At 53.5% G+C, this 24309-nt stretch overlaps 1 protein-coding gene across 1 annotated transcript; it reads left to right on the top strand.

The window, feature by feature from the left end:
* Window positions 1–474: 474 nt before the first annotated feature.
* LOC140406138 (ribonuclease P protein subunit p21-like) lies at window positions 475–15190 on the top strand (the record flags this gene model as incomplete). Its single annotated transcript, XM_072494281.1, has 3 exons — window positions 475–601; window positions 2468–2620; window positions 15068–15190. Coding segments are annotated over 3 exons (342 nt in total), but the record flags the coding sequence as incomplete, so codon positions are not given.
* Between the last annotated feature and the right edge of the window lie 9119 nt (window positions 15191–24309).

Genomic DNA, 24309 nt, shown 5'->3' with positions numbered 1-24309 from the left:
CTGACTCCTATGAGAACCAAGCAGAAACTCTGTATTTCTCCAGCAGATGTTCCTCGAGTTGTTTTCAGTGTGCCGTCTGATCGGAGCGTTTTGACACTTGTGAAGAAACGGCTAATCCGTCTGCGCAAGTATCTTTGAACTGAACGGAGATGCTTCACCTCTCCTCGCAGCTCCATCTAAAACTACCGCTGTTTTCCTGCCAGATGCCCGATTCCCTGGCTCGACCCAGGAATCACACCATTTCGCCCGTCTGAAATCTAGTTAACTCCGTGGGGAATCCCCCGCTCAGCCCAAACAAAATCGCACGAGCCCCAGCTTTTTACGGGGCCTGAATTGCACCCTCGTCTCCCAAGACTTTTCAACCCAGGATTCTGTAAAAACACGACTAACCCAGGCTTTTCCCACTTAGCGAGCGTGTCAGATAGCTGCGACATAATACCTCTGACAGTCCTACAGCAGTCACATTAGGGATAGATAGGCCCCAGTATTGATAACTGCCTCTCTTTCCTTCCTCTTAGGGATCCCTCGGTCAAACGAACCATCTGTAAATGCTGTTCCTCCCTCCTGCTTCCGGGGCTGACGGCAACGGTACGGCACAGAAGTAAGTTCGCAGTTAGCCACGAACGGAAAGGTTAAAGTAAAGGGCAGGGTGTTCAGGCGCCTTGTCTGAGTTCGATTGTAGCTGAAGGAGCCTCGTCCAGAGAAACAGGTCCTACATTACCGTGTATACATCTCCCTCCGACAGTGCAGCGCTCACTCAGTACTGGCACCGGGGGGAGTGTGGGCCTGGATTATGGAGCTCAAATCCTAGAGTATAGACATCTACCTCCAACAGTGCAGCGCTCCCTCAGTACTGGCACCGGGGGGAGTGTGGGCCTGGATTATGGAGCTCAAATCCTAGAGTTTAGACATCTCCCTCCGACAGTGCAGCGCTCCCTCAGTACTGGCACCAGGGGGAGTGTGGGCCTGGATTATGGAACTCAAATCCTAGAGTTTAGACATCTCCCTCCGACAGTGCAGCGCTCCCTCAGTACTGGCACCGGGGGGAGTGTGGGCCTGGATTATGGAGCTCAAATCCTAGAGTACAGACATCTACCTCCGACAGTGCAGCGCTCCCTCAGTACTGGCATCGGGGGGAATGTCGGCCTGGATTATGGAGCTCAAATCCTAGAGTATAGACATCTACCTCCGACAGTCCGGCGCTCCCTCAGTACTGGCACCGGGGGGAGTGTCGGCCTGGATTCTGGAGCTCAAATCCTAGAGTATAGACATCTCCCTCCGACAGTGCGGCACTCCCTCAGTACTGCCACCGGGGGGAGTGTCGGCCTGGATTATGGAGCTCAAATCCTAGAGTATATACATCTCCCTCCGACAGTGCAGCGCTCCCTCAGTACTGGCACCGGGGGGAGTGTCGGCCTGGATTCTGGAGCTCAAATCCTAGAGTATAGACATCTCCCTCCGACAGTGCGGCACTCCCTCAGTACTGCCACCGGGGGGAGTGTCGGCCTGGATTATGGAGCTCAAATCCTAGAGTATATACATCTCCCTCCGACAGTGCGGCGCTCCCTCAGTACTGGCACCGGGGGGAGTGTGGGCCTGGATTATGGAGCTCAAATCCTAGAGTATAGACATCTCCCACCGACAGTGCAGCGCTCCCTCAGTACTGGCACCGGGGGGAGTGTGGGCCTGGATTATGGAGCTCAAATCCTAGAGTATAGACATCTCCCACCGACAGTGCAGCGCTCCCTCATACTGGCACCGGGGGGAGTGTGGGTCTGGATTATGGAGCTCAAATCCTAGAGTATAGACATCTACCTCTGACAGTGCAGCGCTCCCTCAGTACTGGCACCGGGCGGGGATGTCGGCCTGGATTATGGAGCTAAATCCTAGAGTATAGACATCTACCTCCGACAGTGCAGCGCTCCCTCAGTACTGGCACCGGGGGGAGTGTGGGCCTGGATTATGGAGCTCAAATCCTAGAGTATAGACATCTCCCTCCGACAGTGCAGCGCTCCCTCAGTACTGGCACCTGGGGAGAGTGTGGGCCTGGATTATGGAGCTCAAATCCTAGAGTTTAGACATCGCCCTCCGACAGTGCAGCGCTCCCTCAGTACTGGCACCGGGGGGACTGTCGGCCTGGATTATGGAGCTCAAATCCTAGAGTATAGACATCTCCCTCCGACAGTGCAGCGCTCCCTCAGTACTGGCACCGGGGGGAGTGTGGGCCTGGATTATGGAGCTCAAATCCTAGAGTATAGACATCTCCCTCCGACAGTGCAGTGCTCCCTCAGTACTGGCACCGGGGGGAGTGTGGGCCTGGATTATGGAGCTCAAATCCTAGAGTATAGACATCTACCCCCGACAGTGCGGCGCTCCCTCAGTACTGGCACCGGGGGGAGTGTCGGCCTGGGTTATGGAGCAGTGCAGCGCTCCCTCAGTGGGTGATGTTTGCCTTGTTATATTACAGAGCGGGGACAACGGGTGACCATTGTGAGATGTCTGACCTGTGGATTGACCAAGCGGTTCCCCAGGCAACCGGGGTACAGCCTTTGGACGGAGCGACCAGAGGCCCAATTGCAAACACCGACCCCACACGCGGCCCAGCTCCCCGCTGAGACAGGTGAGAGCCAGGGGCAGGGGAGCGGACATTCAGGACAGGGCGGTTCGACGGGACTGAGCGACAGAGCGAGGGGGGCAGCTGGGCGAGCGTCAGGGAGAGGCAGAGGAAGGAGGGAGAATCTGGGAGAGCGAGAGCGGCGCTCTCTCAGCACTGACCCTCTGACAGTGCGGCACTCCCTCAGTACTGACCCTCTGACAGTGCGGCACTCCCTCAGTACTGACCCTCTGACAGTGCAGCACTCCCTCAGTACTGACCCTCTGACAGTGCAGCACTCCCTCAGTACTGACCCTCTGACAGTGCCGCACTCCCTCAGTACTGACCCTCTGACAGTGCCGCACTCCCTCAGTACTGACCCTCTCACAGTGCAGCACTCCCTCAGTACTGACCCTCTGACAGTGCAGCACTCCCTCAGTACTGACCCTCTGACAGTGCGGCACTCCCTCAGTACTGACCCTCTGACAGTGCGGCACTCCCTCAGTACTGACCCTCTGACAGTGCTGCACTCCCTCAGTACTGACCCTCTGACAGTGCAGCACTCCCTCAGTACTGACCCTCTGACAGTGCGGCACTCCCTCAGTACTGACCCTCTGACAGTGCGGCACTCCCTCAGTACTGACCCTCTGACAGTGCGGCACTCCCTCAGTACTGACCCTCTGACAGTGCAGCACTCTCTCAGTACTGACCCTCTGACAGTGCGGCACTCCCTCAGTACTGACCCTCTGACAGTGCCGCACTCCCTCAGTACTGACCCTCTGACAGTGCGGCGCTCCCTCAGTACTGACCCTCTGACAGTGCAGCACTCCCTCAGTACTGACCCTCTGACAGTGCGGCACTCCCTCAGTACTGACCCTCTGACAGTGCAGCACTCCCTCAGTACTCACTCTCTGACACTGCAGCACTCCCTCAGTACTGACCCTCTGACAGTGCGGCACTCCCTCAGTACTGACCCTCTGACAGTGCAGCGCTCCCTCAGTACTGACCCTCTGACAGTGCGGCACTCCCTCAGTACCGAACCTCTGACAGTGCGGCACTCCCTCAGTACTGACCCTCTGACAGTGCGGCGCTCCCTCAGTATTGACCCTCTGACAGTGCAGCACTCCCTCAGTACTGACCCTCTGACAGTGCGGCACTCCCTCAGTACTCACTCTCTGACACTGCAGCACTCCCTCAGTACTGACCGTCTGACAGTGCGGCACTCCCTCAGTACTGACCCTCTGACAGTGCGGCGCTCCCTCAGTATTGACCCTCTGACAGTCCGGCACTCCCTCAGTACTGACCCTCTGACAGTGCAGCACTCCCTCAGTACTGACCCTCTGACAGTGCAGCACTCCCTCAGTACTGACCCTCTGACAGTGCAGCACTCCCTCAGTACTGACCCTCTGACAGTGCGGCACTCCCTCAGTACTGCCCCTCTGACAGTGCAGCACTCCCTCAGTACTGACCCTCTGACAGTGCGGCACTCCCTCAGTACTGACTCTCTGACAGTGCGGCACTCCCTCAGTACTGACCCTCTGACAGTGCAGCACTCCCTCAGTACTGACCCTCTGACAGTGCGGGGCTCCCTCAGTACTGCCCCTCTGACAGTGCAGCACTCCCTCAGTACTGACCCTCTGACAGTGTGGGGCTCCCTCAGTACTGACCCTCTGAGAGTGCAGCACTCCCTCAGTACTGACCCTCTGACAGTGCAGCACTCCCTCAGTACTGACCCTCTGACAGTGCGGCACTCCCTCAGTACTGACTCTCTGACAGTGCGGCACTCCCTCAGTACTGACCCTCTGACAGTGCGGCACTCCCTCAGTACTGACCCTCTGACAGTGCAGTGCTCCCTCAGTACTGACCCTCTGACAGTGCAGCACTCCCTCAGTACTGACCCTCTGACAGTGCGGCGCTCCCTCAGTACTGACCCTCTGACAGTGCAGCACTCCCTCAGTACTGACCCTCTGACAGTGCAGCACTCCCTCAATACTGACCCTCTGACAGTGCGGCACTCCCTCAGTACTGACCCTCTGAAAGTGCGGCACTCCCTCAGTACTGACCCTCTGACAGTGCAGCACTCCCTCAGTACTGACCCTCCCACAGTGCGGCACTCCCTCAGTACTGACCCTCTGACAGTGCGGCACTCCCTCAGTACTGACCCTCTGACAGTGCGGCACTCCCTCAGCACTGACCCTCTGACAGTGCAGCACTCCCTCAGTACTGACCCTCTGACAGTGCGGCACTCCCTCAGTACTGACCCTCTGACAGTGCGGCACTCCCTCTGTACCGACCCTCTGACAGTGCAGCACTCCCTCCTGACCCTCTGACAGTGCGGCACTCCCTCAGTACTGACCCTCTGACAGTGCGGCACTCCCTCAGTACTGACCCTCTGACAGTGCGGCACTCCCTCAGTACTGACCCTCTGACAGTGCAGCACTCCCTCCTGACCCTCTGACAGTGCGGCACTCCCTCAGTACTGACCCTCTGACAGTGCGGCACTCCCTCAGTACTGACCCTCTGACAGTGCGGCACTCCCTCAGTACTGACCCTCTGACAGTGCGGCACTCCCTCAGTACTGACCCTCTGACAGTGCAGCACTCCCTCAGTACTGACCCTCTGACAGTGCAGCGCTCCCTCAGCATTGACCCTCTGACAGTGCAGCACTCCCTCAGTACTGACCCTCTGACAGTGCGGCACTCCCTCAATACTGACCCTCTGACAGTGCGGCACTCCCTCAGTACTGACCCTCTGACAGTGCGGCACTCCCTCAGTACTGACCCTCTGACAGTGCAGCACTCCCTCAATACTGACCCTCTGACAGTGCGGCACTCCCTCAGTACTGACCCTCTGACAGTGCGGCACTCCCTCAGTACTGACCCTCTGACAGTGCGGCACTCCCTCAGTACTGACCCTCTGACAGTGCAGCACTCCCTCGATACTGACCCTCTGACAGTGCGGCACTCCCTCAGTACTGACCCTCTGACAGTGCGGCACTCCCTCAGTACTGACCCTCTGACAGTGCAGCACTCCCTCGATACTGACCCTCTGACAGTGCGGCACTCCCTCAGTACTGACCCTCTGACAGTGCGGCACTCCCTCAGTACTGACCCTCTGACAGTGCGGCACTCCCTCAGTACTGACCCTCTGACAGTGCCGCACTCCCTCAGTACTGACCCACTGACAGTGCGGCCCTCCCTCAGTACTGACCCACTGACAGTGCGGCACTCCCTCAGTACTGACCCTCTGACAGTGCCGCACTCCCTCAGTACTGACCCTCTGACAGTGCGGCACTCCCTCAGTACTGACCCTCTGACAGTGCGGCTCTCCCTCAGTACTGACCCTCTGACAGTGCGGCACTCCCTCAGTACTGACCCTCTGACAGTGCGGCACTCCCTCAGTACTGACCCTCTGACAGTGCGGCACTCCCTCAGTACTGACTCTCTGACAGTGCAGCGCTCCCTCAGTACTGGCCCTCTGACAGTGAAGCACTCCCTCAGTCCTGACCCTCTGACAGTGCGACACTCCCTCAGTACTGACTCTCTGACAGTGCAGCACGCCCTCAGTACTGACCCTCTGACAGTGCAGCACTCCCTCAGTACTGACCCTCTGACAGTGCGGGGCTCCCTCAGTACTGACCCTCTGACAGTGCGGCTCTCCCTCAGTACTGACCCTCTGACAGTGCGGCACTCCCTCAGTACTGACTCTCTGACAGTGCAGCACGCCCTCAGTACTGACCCTCTAACAGTGCGGCACTCCCTCAGTACTGACCCTCTGACAGTGCGGCTCTCCCTCAGTACTGACCCTCTGACAGTGCAGCACTCCCTCAGTACTGATCCTCTGACAGTGCGGCACTCCCTCAGTACTCACTCTCTGACACTGCAGCACTCCCTCAGTACTGGCCCTCTGACAGTGAAGCACTCCCTCAGTACTGACCCTCTGACAGTGCGGCACTCCCTCAGTACTCACTCTCTGACACTGCAGCACTCCCTCAGTACTGACCCTCTGACAGTGCGGCACTCCCTCAGTACTGACCCTCTGACAGTGCGGCACTCCCTCAGTACTGACCCTCTGACAGTGCGGCACTCCCTCAGTACTGACCCTCTGACAGTGCGGCACTCCCTCAGTACTGACCCTCTGACAGTGCAGCACTCCCTCAGTACTGACCCTCTGACAGTGCGGCACTCCCTCAGTACTGCCCCTCTGACAGTGCAGCACTCCCTCAGTACTGACCCTCTGACAGTGCAGCACTCCCTCAGTACTGACCCTCTGACAGTGCAGCACTCCCTCAGTACTGACCCTCTGACAGTGCGGCACTCCCTCAGTACTGCCCCTCTGACAGTGCAGCACTCCCTCAGTACTGACCCTCTGACAGTGCGGCACTGCCTCAGTACTGACTCTCTGACAGTGCGGCACTCCCTCAGTACTGACCCTCTGACAGTGCAGCACTCCCTCAGTACTGACCCTCTGACAGTGCGGGGCTCCCTCAGTACTGCCCCTCTGACAGTGCAGCACTCCCTCAGTACTGACCCTCTGACAGTGTGGGGCTCCCTCAGTACTGACCCTCTGAGAGTGCAGCACTCCCTCAGTACTGACCCTCTGACAGTGCAGCACTCCCTCAGTACTGACCCTCTGACAGTGCGGCACTCCCTCAGTACTGACTCTCTGACAGTGCGGCACTCCCTCAGTACTGACCCTCTGACAGTGCGGCACTCCCTCAGTACTGACCCTCTGACAGTGCAGTGCTCCCTCAGTACTGACCCTCTGACAGTGCAGCACTCCCTCAGTACTGACCCTCTGACAGTGCGGCGCTCCCTCAGTACTGACCCTCTGACAGTGCAGCACTCCCTCAGTACTGACCCTCTGACAGTGCAGCACTCCCTCAATACTGACCCTCTGACAGTGCGGCACTCCCTCAGTACTGACCCTCTGACAGTGCGGCACTCCCTCAGTACTGACCCTCTGACAGTGCGGCACTCCCTCAGTACTGACCCTCTGACAGTGCGGCACTCCCTCAGTACTGACCCTCTGACAGTGCAGCACTCCCTCAGTACTGACCCTCTGACAGTGCAGCTCTCCCTCAGTACTGACCCTCTGACAGTGCGGCACTCCCTCAGTACTGACCCTCTGACAGTGCGGCACTCCCTCAGTACTGACCCTCTGACAGTGCAGCACTCCCTCAGTACTGACCCTCTGACAGTGCAGCACTCCCTCAGTACTGACCCTCTGACAGTGAGGCACTCCCTCAGTACCGACCCTCCGACAGTGCGGCACTCCCTCAGTACTGACCCTCTGACAGTGCGGCACTCCCTCAGTACTGACCCTCTGACAGTGCAGCACTCCCTCAGTACTGACCCTCTGACAGTGCGGCACTCCCTCAGTACTGACCCTCTGACAGTGCGGCACTCCCTCAGTACTGACCCTCTGACAGTGCGGCACTCCCTCAGTACTGACCCTCTGACAGTGCGGCACTCCCTCTGTACTGACCCTCTGACAGTGCAGCACTCCCTCAGTACTGACCCTCTGACAGTGCGGCACTCCCTTAGTACTGACCCTCTGACAGTGCAGCACTCCCTCAGTATTGACCCTCTGTCAGTGCGGCACTCCCTCAGTACTGACCCTCTGACAGTGCGGCACTCCCTCAGTTCTGACCCTCTGACAGTGCAGCACACCCTCAGTACTGAGCCTCTGACAATGCGGCACTCCCTCAGTACTGACCCTCTGACAGTGCAGCACTCCCTCAGTACTGACCCTCTGACAGTGCAGCACTCCCTCCTGACCCTCTGACAGTGCGGCACTCCCTCAGTACTGACCCTCTGACAGTGCGGCACTCCCTCAGTACTGACCCTCTGACAGTGCAGCACTCCCTCAGTACTGACCCTCTGACAGTGCGGCGCTCCCTCAGTACTGACCCTCTGACAGTGCGGCACTCCCTCAGTACTGACCCTCTGACAGTGCGGCACTCCCTCAGTACTGACCCTCTGACAGTGCAGCACTCACTCAGTACTGACCCTCTGACAGTGCAGCACTCCCTCAGTACTGACCCTCTGACAGTGCGGCACTCCCTCAGTACTGACCCTCTGACAGTGCGGCACTCCCTCAGTACTGACCCTCTGACAGTGCGGCACTCCCTCAGTACTGACCCTCTGACAGTGCGGCACTCCCTCAGTACTGACCCTCTGACAGTGCAGCTCTCCCTCAGTACTGACCCTCTGACAGTGCAGCACACCCTCAGTACTGACCGTCTGACAGTGCGGCACTCCCTCAGTACTGACCCTCTGACAGTGCAGCACTCCCTCAGTACTGACCCTCTGACAGTGCAGCACTCCCTCCTGACCCTCTGACAGTGCGGCACTCCCTCGGTACTGACCCTCTGACAGTGCGGCACTCCCTCAGTACTGACCCTCTGACAGTGCGGCACTCCCTCAGTACTGACCCTCTGACAGTGCAGCACACCCTCAGTACTGACCGTCTGACAGTGCGGCACTCCCTCAGTACTGACCCTCTGACAGTGCAGCACTCCCTCAGTACTGACCCTCTGACAGTGCAGCACTCCCTCAGTACTGACCCTCTGACAGTGCAGCACTCCCTCAGTACTGACCCTCTGACAGTGCGGCACTCCCTCAGTACTGACCCTCTGACAGTGCAGCGCTCCCTCAGCATTGACCCTCTGACAGTGCAGCACTCCCTCAGTACTGACCCTCTGACAGTGCGGCACTCCCTCAGTACTGACCCTCTGACAGTGCGGCACTCCCTCAGTACTGACCCTCTGACAGTGCGGCACTCCCTCAGTACTGAGCCTCTGACAGTGCAGCGCTCCCTCAGTACTGACCCTCTGACAGTGCGGCGCTCCCTCAGTACTGACCCTCTGACAGTGCGGCACTCCCTCAGTACTGACTCTCTGACAGTGCGGCACTCCCTCAGCACTGACCCTCTGACAGTGCAACGCTCCCTCAGTACTGACCCTCTGACAGTGCGGCACTCCCTCATTACTGACCCTCTGACAGTGCAGCACTCCCTCAGTACTGACCCTCTGACAGTGCAGCACTCCCTCAGTACTGACCCTCTGACAGTGCGGGGCTCCCTCAGTACTGACCCTCTGACAGTGCAGCGCTCCCTCAGTACTGACCCTCTGACAGTGCGGCACTCCCTCAGTACTGACCCTCTGACAGTGCGGCACTCCCTCCGTACTGACCCTCTGACAGTGCGGCACTCCCTCAGTACTCACTCTCTGACAGTGCAGCACTCCCTCAGTACTGACCCTCTGACAGTGCGGCACTCCCTCAGTACTGACCCTCTGACAGTGCGGCACTCCCTCAGTACTGTCCCTCTGACAGTGCGGCACTCCCTCAGTACTGACCCTCTGACAGTGCGGCACTCCCTCAGTACTGACCCTCTGACAGTGTGGCACTCCCTTAGTACTGACCCTCTGACAGTGCGGGGCTCCCTCAGTACTGACCCTCTGACAGTGCAGCACTCCCTCAGTACTGACCCTCTGACAGTGCAGCGCTCCCTCAGTACTGACCCTCTGACAGTGCGGGGCTCCCTCAGTACTGACCCTCTGACAGTGCTGCACTCCCTCAGTACTGACCCTCTGACAGTGCAGCACTCTCTCAGTACTGACCCTCTGACAGTGCAGCACTCCCTCAGCACTGACCCTCTGACAGTGCCGCACTCCCTCAGTACTGACCCTCTGACAGTGCGGTACTCCCTCAGTACTGACCCTCTGACAGTGCGGCACTCCCTCAGTACTGACCATCTGACAGTGCGGCACTCCCTCAGTACTGACCCTCTGACAGTGCGGCACTCCCTCAGTTCTGACCCTCTGACAGTGCAGCACTCCCTCAGTACTGACCCTCTGACAGTGCGGCGCTCCCTCAGTACTGAACCTCTGACGGTGCGGCACTCCCTCAGTACTGACCCTCTGACAGTGCAGCACTCCCTCAGTACTGACACTCTGACAGTGCGGCACTCCCTCAGTACTGACCCTCAGACAGTGCAGCACTCCCTCAGTACTGACACTCTGACAGTGCGGCACTCCCTCAGTACTGACCCTCAGACAGTGCAGCACTCCCTCAGTACTGACCCTCAGACAGTGCAGCACTCCCTCAGTACTGACCCTCTGACAGTGCGGCACTCCCTCAGTACTGACCCTCCGACAGTGCAGCACTCCCTCAGTACTGACCCTCTGACAGTGCGGCACTCCCTCAGTACTGACCCTCCGACAGTGCAGCACTCCCTCAGTACTGACCCTCTGACAGTGCGGCACTCCCTCGGTACTGACCCTCTGACAGTGCGACACTCCCTCAGTACTGACCCTCTGACAGTGCGGCAATCCCTCAGTACTGACCCTCTGACAGTGCAGCACTCCCTCAGTACTGACCCTCTGACAGTGCGGCACTCCCTCAGTACTGACCCTGTGACAGTGCGGCACTCCCTCAGTACTGATTCTCTGACAGTGCGGCACTCCCTCAGTACTGACCCTCTGACAGTGCGGCACTCCCTCAGTACTGACCCTCTGACAGTGCGGCACTCCCTCAGTACTGACCCTCCGACAGTGCGGCACTCCCTCAGTACTGACCCTCTGACCTTGCTGAGCTCCCTCAGTACTGGCCCTCTGACAGTGCGGCGCTCCCTCAGTACTGACCCTCTGACAGTGCGGCACTCACTCAGTACTGACCCTCTGACAGTGCGCAACTCCCTCAGCACTGACCCTCTGACAGTGCGGCACTCCCTCAGTACTGACCCTCTGACAGTGCAGCACTCCCTCAGCACTGACCCTCTTGACAGTGCAGCACACCCTCAGTACTGACCCTCTTACAGTGCGGCACTCCCTCAGTACTGACCCTCTGACAGTGCAGCACTCCCTCAGTACTGACCCTCAGACAGTGCAGCACTCCCTCAGTACTGACCCTCTGACAGTGCGGCACTCCCTCAGTACTGACGCTCTGACAGTGCGGCACTCCCTCAGTACTGACCCTCTGACAGTGCGGCACTCCCTCTGTACTGACCCTCTGACAGTGCAGCACTCCCTCAGTACTGACCCTCTGACAGTGCGGCGCTCCCTCGGTACTGATCCTCTGACAGTGCGGCACTCCCTCAGTACTGACCCTCTGACAGTGCAGCACTCCCTCGGTACTGACCCTCCGACAGTGCTGCACTCCCTCAGTACTGACCCTCTGACAGTGCAGCACTCCCTCAGGACTGACCCTCTGACAGTGCGGCACTCCCTCAGTACTGACCCTCTGACAGTGCGGCACTCCCTCAGTACTGACCCTCTGACAGTGCAGCACTACCTCAGTACTGACCCTCTGACAGTGCGGCACTCCCTCAGTACTGACCCTCTGACAGTGCAGCACTACCTCAGTACTGACTCTCTGACAGTGCGGCACTCCCTCAGTACAGACTCTCTGACAGTGAGGCACTCCCTCAGTACTGACCCTCTGACAGTGAGGCACTCCCTCAGTACTGACCCTCTGACAATGCAGCACTCCCTCAGTACTGACCCTCTGACAGTGCGGCACTCCCTCAGTACAGACTCTCTGACAGTGAGGCACTCCCTCAGTACTGACCCTCTGACAATGCAGCACTCCCTCAGTACTGACCCTCTGACAGTGCAGCACTACCTCAGTACTGACCCTCTGACAGTGCGGCACTCCCTCAGTACTGACCCTCTGACAGTGCAGCACTACCTCAGTACTGACTCTCTGACAGTGCGGCACTCCCTCAGTACAGACTCTCTGACAGTGAGGCACTCCCTCAGTACTGACCCTCTGACAGTGAGGCACTCCCTCAGTACTGACCCTCTGACAGTGCGGCACTCCCTCAGTACTGACCCTCTGACAGTGCAGCACTCCCTCAGGACTGACCCTCTGACAGTGCGGCACTCCCTCAGTACTGACCCTCTGACAGTGCGGCACTCCCTCAGTACTGACCCTCTGACAGTGCAGCACTCCCTCAGTACTGACCCTCTGACAGTGCGGCACTCCCTCAGTACTGACCCTCTGACAGTGCGGCACTCCCTCAATACTAACCCTCTGACAGTGCGGCACTCCCTCAGTCGTGACCCTCTGACAGTTCGGCACTCCCTCAGTACTGATCCTCTGACAGTGCGGCACCCCCTCAGTACTGACCCTCTGACCTTGCTGAGCTCCCTCAGTACTGACCGTCAGACAGTGCGGCACTCCCTCAGTACCGAACCTCTGACAGTGCAGCACTACCTCAGTACTGACCCTCTGACATTGCAGCACTCCCTCAGTACTGACCCTCTGACAGTGCGGCGCTCCCTCAGTACTGACCCTCTGACAGTGCAGCACTCCCTCAGTACTGACCCTCTGACAGTGCGGCACTCCCTCAGTACTGACCCTCTGACAGTGCAGCACTCCCTCAGTACTGACCCTCTGACAGTGCAGCACTCCCTCAGTCCTGACCCTCTGACAGTGCGGCGCTCCCTCAGTACTGACCCTCTGACAGTGCAACACTCCCTCAGGACTGACCCTCTGACAGTGCAGCATTCCCTCAGTACTGACCCTGTGACAGTGCGGCACTCCCTCAGTACTGACCCGCTGACAGTGCAGCACTCCCTCAGTACTGACCCTCTGACAGTGCGGCACTCCCTCAGTACTGACCCTCTGACAGTGCAACACTCCCTCAGTACTGACCCTCTGACAGTGCAGCATTCCCTCAGTACTGACCCTGTGACAGTGCGGCACTCCCTCAGTACTGACCCGCTGACAGTGCAGCACTCCCTCAGCACTGACTCTCTGACAGTGCGGCGCTCCCTCAGTACTGACCCTGTGACAGTGCGGCACTCCCTCAGTACTGACCCTCTGACAGTGTGGCGCTCCCTCAGTACTGACCCTCTGACAGTGCGGCGCTCCCTCAGTACTGACCCTGTGACAGTGCGGCACTCCCTCAGTACTGACCCTCTGACAGTGTGGCACTCCCTCAGTACTGACCCTCTGACAGTGCAGCACTCCCTCAGTACTGACCCTCTGACAGTGCAGCACTCCCTCAGTACTGACCCTCTGACAGTGCGGCAATCCCTCAGTACTGACCCTCTGACAGTGCGGCACTCCCTCAGTACTGACCCTCTGACAGTGCAGCACTCCCTCAGTACTGACCCTCTGACAGTGCTGCACTCCCTCAGTACTGACCCTCTGACAGTGCGGCAATCCCTCAGTACTGACCCTCTGACAGTGCGGCAATCCCTCAGTACTGACCCTCTGACAGTGCGGCACTCCCTCAGTACTGACCCTCTGACAGTGCAGCACTCCCTCAGTACTGACCCTCTGACAGTGCAGCACTCCCTCAGGACTGACCCTCTGACAGTGCAGCACTCCCTCAGTACTGACCCTCTGACAGTGCAGCGCTCCCTCAGTACTGACCCTCTGACAGTGCAGCACTCCCTCAGTACTGACCCTCTGACAGTGCAGCACTCCCTCAGTACTGACTCTCTGACAGTGCAGCACTCCCTCAGTACTGACCCTCTGACCATGCGGCATTCCCTCTGTACCGACCATCGGACTTTGCTGAGCTCCCTCAGTACTGACCCTCTGACAGTGCGGCACTCCCTCAGTACTGACCCTCTGACAGTGCAGCACTCCCTCAGTACTGACCCTCTGACAGTGTGGCACTCCCTCAGTACTGACCCTCTGACAGTGCGGCACTCCCTCAGTACTGACCCTCTGACAGTGCCGCACTCCCTCAGTACTGACCCTCTGACAATGCGGCACTCCCTCAGTACTGACCCTCTGACAGTGCGGCACTCCCTCAGTACTGACCCTCTGACAGTGCGGCACTCCCTCAGTACTGACCCTCTGACAGTGTGGCACTCCCTCAGTACTGACCCTCTGACAGTGCGGCACTCCCTCAGTACTGACCCTCTGACAGTGCCGCACTCCCTCAGTACTGACCCTCTGACAATGCGGCACTCCCTCAGTACTGACCCTCTGACAGTGCGGCACTCCCTCAGTACTGACCCTCTGACAGTGCGGCACTCCCTCAGTACTGACCCTCTGACAGTGCAGCACTCCCTCAGTACTGACCCTCCGACAGTGCAGCGCTCTCTCAGTACTGACCCTCTGACAGTGCGGCACTCCCTCAGTACTGACCCTCTGACAGTGCGGCACGCCCTCAGTACTGACCGTCTGACAGTGCGGCACTCCCACAGTACTGACCCTCTGACAGTGCAGCACTCCCTCTGTACTGACCCTCTGACAGTGCAGTGCACCCTCAGTACTGACCCTCTGACAGTGCGGCACTCCCTCAGTACTGACCCTCTGACAGTGCGGCACTCCCTCAGTACCGACCCTCGGACTTTGCTGAGCTCCCTCAGTACTCGCCCTCCCTGTCCACCGTGTGCCAGGCTGCTGTGAAACGGGACGGATTGTCAGCAGGTGTGCAGTACGGTAAAGTTCCCCTCCCCTCGCGCTGTGTGTTCTTTCAACCAACGCCCCTCCCTTATCTCCGCAGATCAGAGTTCACAGACGTCAGTGGATCTCGAAGATGGTCGCAAGGAATCTGACAATCAGTGAAAATATTCTTCCCGAAAGGACGATGTGAGGATTCTGAATAAACAGTGACTCTGTACAGTTACACAGTGAGTGATCCTCACCCTGCTGAATAAACAGTGACTCTGTACAGTTACACAGTGAGTGATCCTCACCCTGCTGAATAAACAGTGACTCTGTACAGTTACACAGTGAGTGATCCTCACCCTGCTGAATAAACAGTGACTCTGTACAGTTACACAGTGAGTGACCCTCACCCTGAATAAACAGTGACTCTGTACAATTACACAGTGTGTGACCCTCACCCTGAATAAACATTGACTCTGTACAGTTACACAGTGAGTGATCCTCACCCTGAATAAACAGTGACTCTGTACAATTACACAGTGTGTGACCCTCACCCTGAATAAACAGTGACTCTGTACAGTTGCACAGTGAGTGATCCTCACCCTGCTGAATAAACAGTGACTCTGTACAGTTACACAGTGAGTGACCCTCACCCTGCTGAATAAACAGTGACTCTGTACAGTTACACAGTGAGTGATCCTCACCCTGAATAAACAGTGACTCTGTACAGTTACACAGTGAGTGACCCTCACCCTGCTGAATAAACAGTGACTCTGTACAGTTACACAGTGAGTGATCCTCACCCTGAATAAACAGTGACTCTGTACAGTTACACAGTGAGTGATCCTCACCCTGCTGAATAAACAGTGACTCTGTACAGTTACACAGTGAGTGATCCTCACCCTGAATAAACAGTGACTCTGTACAGTTACACAGTGAGTGACCCTCACCCTGCTGAATAAACAGTGACTCTGTACAGTTACACAGTGAGTGATCCTCACCCTGAATAAACAGTGACTCTGTACAGTTACACAGTGTGTGACCCTCACCCTGAATAAACAGTGACTCTGTACAGTTACACAGTGAGTGATCCTCACCCTGCTGAATAAACAGTGACTCTGTACAGTTACACAGTGAGTGACCCTCACCCTGCTGAATAAACAGTGACTCTGTACAGTTACACAGTGAGTGATCCTCACCCTGCTGAATAAACAGTGACTCTGTACAGTTACACAGTGAGTGAGCCTCACCCTGAATAAACATTGACTCTGTACAGTTACACAGTGAGTGACCCTCACCCTGCTGAATAGACATCGACTCTGTACAGTTACACAGTGAGTGACCCTCACCCTGCTGAATAAACAGTGACTCTGTACAGTTACACAGTGAGTGATCCTCACCCTGAATAAACAGTGACTCTGTACAGTTACACAGTGAGTGACCCTCACCCTGCTGAATAAACAGTGACTCTGTACAGTTACACAGTGAGTGATCCTCACCCTGAATAAACAGTGACTCTGTACAGTTACACAGTGAGTGACTCTCACCCTGAATAAACAGTGACTCTGTACAGTTACACAGTGAGTGACCCTCACCCTGCTGAATAAACAGTGACTCTGTACAGTTACACAGTGAGTGATCCTCACCCTGCTGAATAAACAGTGACTCTGTACAGTTACACAGTGAGTGACCCTCACCCTGCTGAATAAACAGTGACTCTGTACAGTTACACAGTGAGTGATCCTCATCCTGAATAAACAGTGACTCTGTACAGTTACACAGTGAGTGATCCTCAGTCTGAATAAACAGTGACTCTGTACAGTTACTCAGTGAGTGACCCTCACCCTGCTGAATAAACAGTGACTCTGTACAGTTACACAGTGAGTGATCCTCACCCTGAATAAACAGTGACTCTGTACAGTTACACAGAGAGTGATCCTCACCCTGAATAAACAGTAACTCTGTACAGTTACACAGAGAGTGATCCTCACCCTGAATAAACAGTAACTCTGTACAGTTACACAGAGAGTGATCCTCACCCTGAATAAACAGTGACTCTGTACAGTTACACAGAGAGTGATCCTCACCCTGAATAAACAGTAACTCTGTACAGTTACACAGTGAGTGATCCTCACCCTGCTGAATAAACAGTGACTCTGTGGAGTTACACAGTGAGTGACCCTCACCCTGAATAAACAGTGACTCTACAGTTACACAGTGAGTGATCCTCACCCTGCTGAATAAACAGTGACTCTGTACAGTTACACAGTGAGTGACCCTCACCCTGCTGAATAAACAGTGACTCTGTACAGTTACACAGTGAGTGACCCTCACCCTGAATAAACAGTGACTCTGAACAGTTACACAGTGAGTGATCCTCACCCTGCTGAATAAACAGTGACTCTGTACAGTTACACAGTGAGTGATCCTCACCCTGAATAAACAGCGACTCTGTACAGTTACACAGTGAGTGATCCTCACCCTGCTGAATGAACAGTGACTCTGAACAGTTACACAGTGAGTGATCCTCACCCTGAAGAAACAGTGACTCTGTACAGTGACACAGTGAGAGATCCTCACCCTGAATAAACACTGACTCTGTACAGTTACACAGGGAGTGATCCTCACCATGCTGATTAAACAGTGACTCTGTACAGTTACACAGTGAGTGATCCTCACCCTGAATAAACAGTGACTCTGTACAGTTACACAGTGAGTGATCCTCACCCTGCTGATTAAACAGTGACTCTGTACAGTTACACAGTGAGTGATCCTCACTCTGAATAAACAATTACTCTGCACAGTTACACAGTGAGTGATCCTCACCCTGCTGATTAAACAGTGACTCTGTACAGTTACACAGTGAGTGATCCTCACCCTGAATAAACAGTTACTCTGCACAGTTACACAGTGAGTGATCCTCACCCTGCTGAATAAACAGTGACTCTGTACAGTTAAACAGTGAGTGATCCTCACCCTGCTGAATAAACAGTAACTCTGTACAGTTACACAGTGAGTGATTCTCACCCTGAATAAACAGTGACTCTGTACAGTTACACAGTGAGTGATCCTCACCCTGAATAAACAGTGACTCTGTACAGTTACACAGTGAGTGATCCTCACCCTGCTGAATAAACAGTGACTCTGTACAGTTACACAGTGAGTGATCCTCACCCTGCTGAATAAACAGTGACTCTGTACAGTTACACAGTGAGTGATCCTCACCCTGAATAAACAGTGACTCTGTACAGTTACACAGTGAGTGATCCTCACCGTGCTGAATAAACAGTGACTCTGTACAGTTACACAGTGAGTGACCCTCACCCTGCTGAATAAACAGTGACTCTGTACAGTTACACAGTGAGTGATCCTCACCCTGCTGAATAAACAGTGACTCTGTACAGTTACACAGTGAGTGATCCTCACCCAGAATAAACAGTGACTCTGTACAGTTACACAGTGAGTGACCCTCACCCTGAATAAACAGTGACTCTGTACAGTTACACAGTGAGTGATCCTCACCCTGAATAAACAGTGACTCTGTACAGTTACACAGTGAGTGATACTCACCCTGAATAAACAGTGACTCTGTACAGTTACACAGTGAGTGACCCTCACCCTGAATAAACAGTGACTCTGTACAGTTACACAGTGAGTGACCCTCACCCTGAATAAACAGTGACTCTGTACAGTTACACAGTGAGTGATACTCACCCTGAATAAACAGTGACTCTGTACAGTTACACAGTGAGTGACCCTCACCCTGAATAAACAGTGACTCTGTACAGTTACACAGTGAGTGATCCTCCCCCTGCTGAATAAACAGTGACTCTGTACAGTTACACAGTGAGTGATCCTCACCCTGAATAAACAGTGACTCTGAACAGTTACACAGTGAGTGACCCTCACCCTGAATAAACAGTGACTCTGTACAGTTACACAGTGAGTGATCCTCGCCCTGCTGAATAAACAGTGACTCTGTACAGTTACACAGTGAGTGATCCTCACCCTGCTGAATAAACAGTGACTCTGTACAGTTACACAGTGAGTGATCCTCACCCTGCTGAATAAACAGTGACTCTGTACAGTTACACAGTGAATGATCCTCACCCTGCTGAATAAACAGTGACTCTGTACAGTTGCACAGTGAGTGATCCTCACCCTGCTGAATAAACAGTGACTCTGTACAGTTACACAGTGTGTGACCCTCACCCTGAATAAACAGTGACTCTGTACAGTTACACAGTGAGTGACCCTCACCCTGAATAAACAGTGACGCTGTACAGTTACACAGTGAATAATCCTCACCCTGCTGAATAAACAGTGACTGTACAGTTACACAGTGAGTGATCCTCACCCTGCTGAATAAACAGTGACTCTGTACAATTACACAGTGAGTGATCCTCACCCTGCTGAGTAAACAGTGACTCTGTACAGTTACACAGTGAGTGATCCTCACCCTGAATAAACAGTGACTCTGTACAGTTACACAGTGAGTGATCCTCACCCTGCTGAATAAACAGTGACTCTGTACAGTTACACAGTGTGTGATCCTCACCCTGCTGAATAAACAGTGACTCTGTACAATTACACAGTGAGTGATCCTCACCCTGCTGAGTAAACAGTGACTCTGTACAGTTACACAGTGAGTGATCCTCACCCTGAATAAACAGTGACTCTGTACAGTTACACAGTGAGTGATCCTCACCCTGCTGAATAAACAGTGACTCTGTACAGTTACACAGTGAGTGATCCTCGCCCTGCTGAATAAACAGTGACTCTGTACAGTTACACAGTGAGTGATACCCTGCTGAATAAACAGTGACTCTGTACAGTTACACAGTGAGTGATCCTCACCCTGCTGAATAAACTGTGACTCTGTACAGTTATACAGTGAGTGATCCTCACCCTGCTGAATAAACAGTGACTCTGTACAGTTACACAGTGAGTGATCCTCACCCTGCTGAATAAACTGTGACTCTGTACAGTTATACAGTGAGCGATCCTCACCCTGCTGAATAAACAGTGACTCTGTACAGTTACACAGTGAGTGATCCTCACCCTGCTGAGTAAACAGTGACTCTGTACAGTTACACAGTGAGTGATCCTCACCCTGCTGAATAAACAGTGACTCTGTACAGTTACACAGTGAGTGATCCTCACCCTGCTGAATAAACAGTGACTCTGTACAGTTACACAGTGAGTGATCCTCACCCTGCTGAATAAACAGTGACTCTGTACAGTTACACAGTGAGTGACCCTCACCCTGCTGAATAAACAGTGACTCTGTACAGTTACACAGTGAGTGATCCTCACCCTGAATAAACAGTGACTCTGTACAGTTACACAGTGAGTGATCCTCACACTGCTGAATAAACAGTGAGTCTGTACAGTTACACAGTGAGTGATCCTCACCCTGCTGAATAAACAGTGACTCTGTACAGTTACACAGTGAGTGATCCTCACCCTGAATAAACAGTGACTCTGTACAGTTACACAGTGAGTGACTCTCACCCTGAATAAACAGGGACTCTGTACAGTTACACAGTGAGTGATCCTCACCCTGCTGAGTAAACAGTGACTCTGTACAGTTACACAGTGAGTGATCCTCACCCTGCTGAGTAAACAGTGACTCTGTACAGTTACACAGTGAGTGATCCTCACCCTGCTGAATAAACAGTGACTCTGTACAGTTACACAGTGAGTGATCCTCACCCTGCTGAATAAACAGTGACTCTGTACAGTTACACAGTGAGTGATCCTCACCCTGCTGAATAAACAGTGACTCTGTACAGTTACACAGTGAGTGACCCTCACCCTGAATAAACAGTGACTCTGTACAGTTACACAGTGAGTGATCCTCACACTGCTGAATAAACAGTGACTCTGGACAGTTACACAGTGAGTGACCCTCACCCTGAATAAACAGTGACTCTATGCAGTTACACAGTGAGTGATCCTCACCCTGCTGAATAAACAGTGACTCTGTACAGTTACACAGTGAGTGATCCTCGCCCTGCTGAATAAACAGTGACTCTGTACAGTTACACAGTGAGTGATCCTCATCCTGAATAAACAGTGACTCTGTACAGTTACACAGTGAGTGACCCTCACCCTGAATAAACAGTGACTCTGTACAATTACACAGTGAGTGATCCTCACCCTGCTGAGTAAACAGTGACTCTACAGTTACACAGTGAGTGATCCTCATCCTGAATAAACAGTGACTCTGTCCAGTTGCACAGTGAGTGATTCTCACACTGAATAAGCAGTGACTCTGTACAGTTACACAGTGAGTGATCCTCATCCTGAATAAACAGTGACTCTGTACAGTTACACAGTGAGTGACCCTCACCCTGAATAAACAGTGACTCTGTACAGTTACACAGTGAGTGATCCTCCCCCTGCTGAATAAACAGTGACTCTGTACAGTTACACAGTGAGTGATCCTCACCCTGAATAAACAGTGACTCTGAACAGTTACACAGTGAGTGACCCTCACCCTGAATAAACAGTGACTCTGTACAGTTACACAGTGAGTGATCCTCGCCCTGCTGAATAAACAGTGACTCTGTACAGTTACACAGTGAATGATCCTCACCCTGAATAAGCAGTGACTCTGTACAGTTACACAGTGAGTGATCCTCATCCTGAATAAACAGTGACTCTGTACAGTTACACAGTGAGTGACCCTCACCCTGAATAAACAGTGACTCTGTACAATTACACAGTGAGTGATCCTCACCCTGCTGAGTAAACAGTGACTCTACAGTTACACAGTGAGTGATCCTCACCCTGCTGAATAAACAGTGACTCTGTACAGTTACACAGTGAGTGATCCTTATCCTGAATAAACAGTGACTCTGTACAGTTACACAGTGAGTGATTCTCACACTGAATAAGCAGTGACTCTACAGTTACACAGTGAGTGATCCTCACCCTGCTGAATAAACAGTGACTCTGTACAGTTACACAGTGAGTGATCCTCACTCTACAGAATAAACAGTGACTCTGTACAGTGACACAGTGAGTGACCCTCACCCTGCTGAATAAACAGTGACTCTGTACAGTTACACAGTGAGTGATCCTCATCCTGAATAAACAGTGACTCTGTACAGTTACACAGTGAGTGACCCTCACCCTGAATAAACAGTGACTCTGTACAGTTACACAGTGAGTGACCCTCACCCTGAATAAACAGTGACTCTGTACAATTACACAGTGAGTGATCCTCACCCTGCTGAATAAACAGTGACTCTGTACAGTTACACAGTGAGTGATCCTCACCCTGCTGAATAAACAGTGACTCTGTACAGTTACACAGTGAGTGATCCTCACCCTGAATAAACAGTGACTCTGTACAGTGACACAGTGAGTGATCCTCACTCTGAATAAACAGTGACTCTGTACAGTTCCACAGTGAGTGATCCTCACCCTGAATAAACAGTTACTCTGTACAATTACACAGTGAGTGATCCTCACCCTGCTGAGTAAACAGTGACTCTACAGTCACACAGTGAGTGATCCTCACCCTGCTGAATAAACAGTGACTGTACAGTTACACAGTGAGTGATCCTCATCCTGAATAAACAGTGACTCTTTACAGTTACACAGTGAGTGATCCTCACCCTGCTGAGTAAACAGTGACTCTACAGTCACACAGTGAGTGATCCTCACCCTGCTGAATAAACAGTGACTGTACAGTTACACAGTGAGTGATCCTCATCCTGAATAAACAGTGACTCTGTACAGTTACACAGTGAGTGATCCTCACCCTGCTGAATAAACAGTGACTCTGTACAGTTACACACTGAGTGATCCTCACCCTGCTGAATAAACAGTGACTCTGTACAGTTACACAGTGAGTGATCCTCACACTGAATAAACAGTGACTCTGTACAGTTACACAGTGAGTGACCCTCACCCTGCTGAATAAACAGTGACTCTGTACAGTTACACAGTGAGTGATCCTCACCCTGCTGAATAAACAGTGACGCTGTACAGTTACACAGTGAGTGATCCTCACCCTGAATAAACAGTGACTCTGTGCAGTTACACAGTGAGTGACCCTCACCCTGAATAAACAGTGACTCTGTACAGTTACACAGTGAGTGATCCTCACACTGCTGAATAAACAGTGACTCTGTACAGTTACACAGTGAGTGATCCTCACCCTGCTGAATAAACAGTGACTCTGTACAGTTACACAGTGAATGACCCTCACCCTGCTGAATAAACAGTTACTCTGTACAGTTACACAGTGAGTGATCCTCACCCTGCTGAATAAACAGTGACTCTGTACAGTTACACAGTGAGTGATCCTCACCCTGCTGAATAAACTGTGACTCTGTACAGTTATACAGTGAGTGATCCTCACCCTGAATAAACAGTGAATCTGTACAGTTACACAGTGAGTGATCCTCACCCTGAATAAACAGTGACTCTGTACAGTTACACAGTGAGTGATCCTCACCCTGCTGAATAAACAGTGACTCTGTACAGTTACACCGTGAGTGATCCTCACCCTGAATAAACAGTGACTCTGTACAGTTACACAGTGAGTGATCCTCGCCCTGCTGAATAAACAGTGACTCTGTACAGTTACACAGTGAATGATCCTCACCCTGAATAAACAGTGACTCTGTACAATTACACAGTGAGTGATCCTCACCCTGCTGAGTAAACAGTGACTCTACAGTTACACAGTGAGTTATCCTCATCCTGAATAAACAGTGACTCTGTCCAGTTGCACAGTGAGTGATTCTCACACTGAATAAGCAGTGACTCTGTACAGTTACACAGTGAGTGATCCTCATCCTGAATAAACAGTGACTCTGTACAGTTACACAGTGAGTGACCCTCACCCTGAATAAACAGTGACTCTGTACAATTACACAGTGAGTGATCCTCACCCTGCTGAGTAAACAGTGACTCTACAGTTACACAGTGAGTGATCCTCACCCTGCTGAATAAACAGTGACTCTGTACAGTTACACAGTGAGTGATCCTCATCCTGAATAAACAGTGACTCTGTCCAGTTACACAGTGAGTGATTCTCACACTGAATAAGCAGTGACTCTACAGTTACACAGTGAGTGATCCTCACCCTGCTGAATAAACAGTGACTCTGTACAGTTACACAGTGAGTGATCCTCACTCTACAGAATAAACAGTGACTCTGTACAGTGACACAGTGAGTGGCCCTCACCCTGCTGAATAAACAGTGACTCTGTACAGTGACACAGTGAGTGACCCTGACCCTGCTGAATAAACAGTGACTCTGTACAGTTACACAGTGAGTGATCCTCATCCTGAATAAACAGTGACTCTGTACAGTTACACAGTGAGTGACCCTCA

The sequence above is a fragment of the Scyliorhinus torazame genome, unplaced genomic scaffold (genome assembly GCF_047496885.1).
Source record: "Scyliorhinus torazame isolate Kashiwa2021f unplaced genomic scaffold, sScyTor2.1 scaffold_305, whole genome shotgun sequence".
Taxonomy (NCBI): Eukaryota; Metazoa; Chordata; class Chondrichthyes; order Carcharhiniformes; family Scyliorhinidae; genus Scyliorhinus; species Scyliorhinus torazame.
Note: the sequence above shows the minus strand (reverse complement) of the source record. Positions and strands in the feature narration are given on the sequence as shown.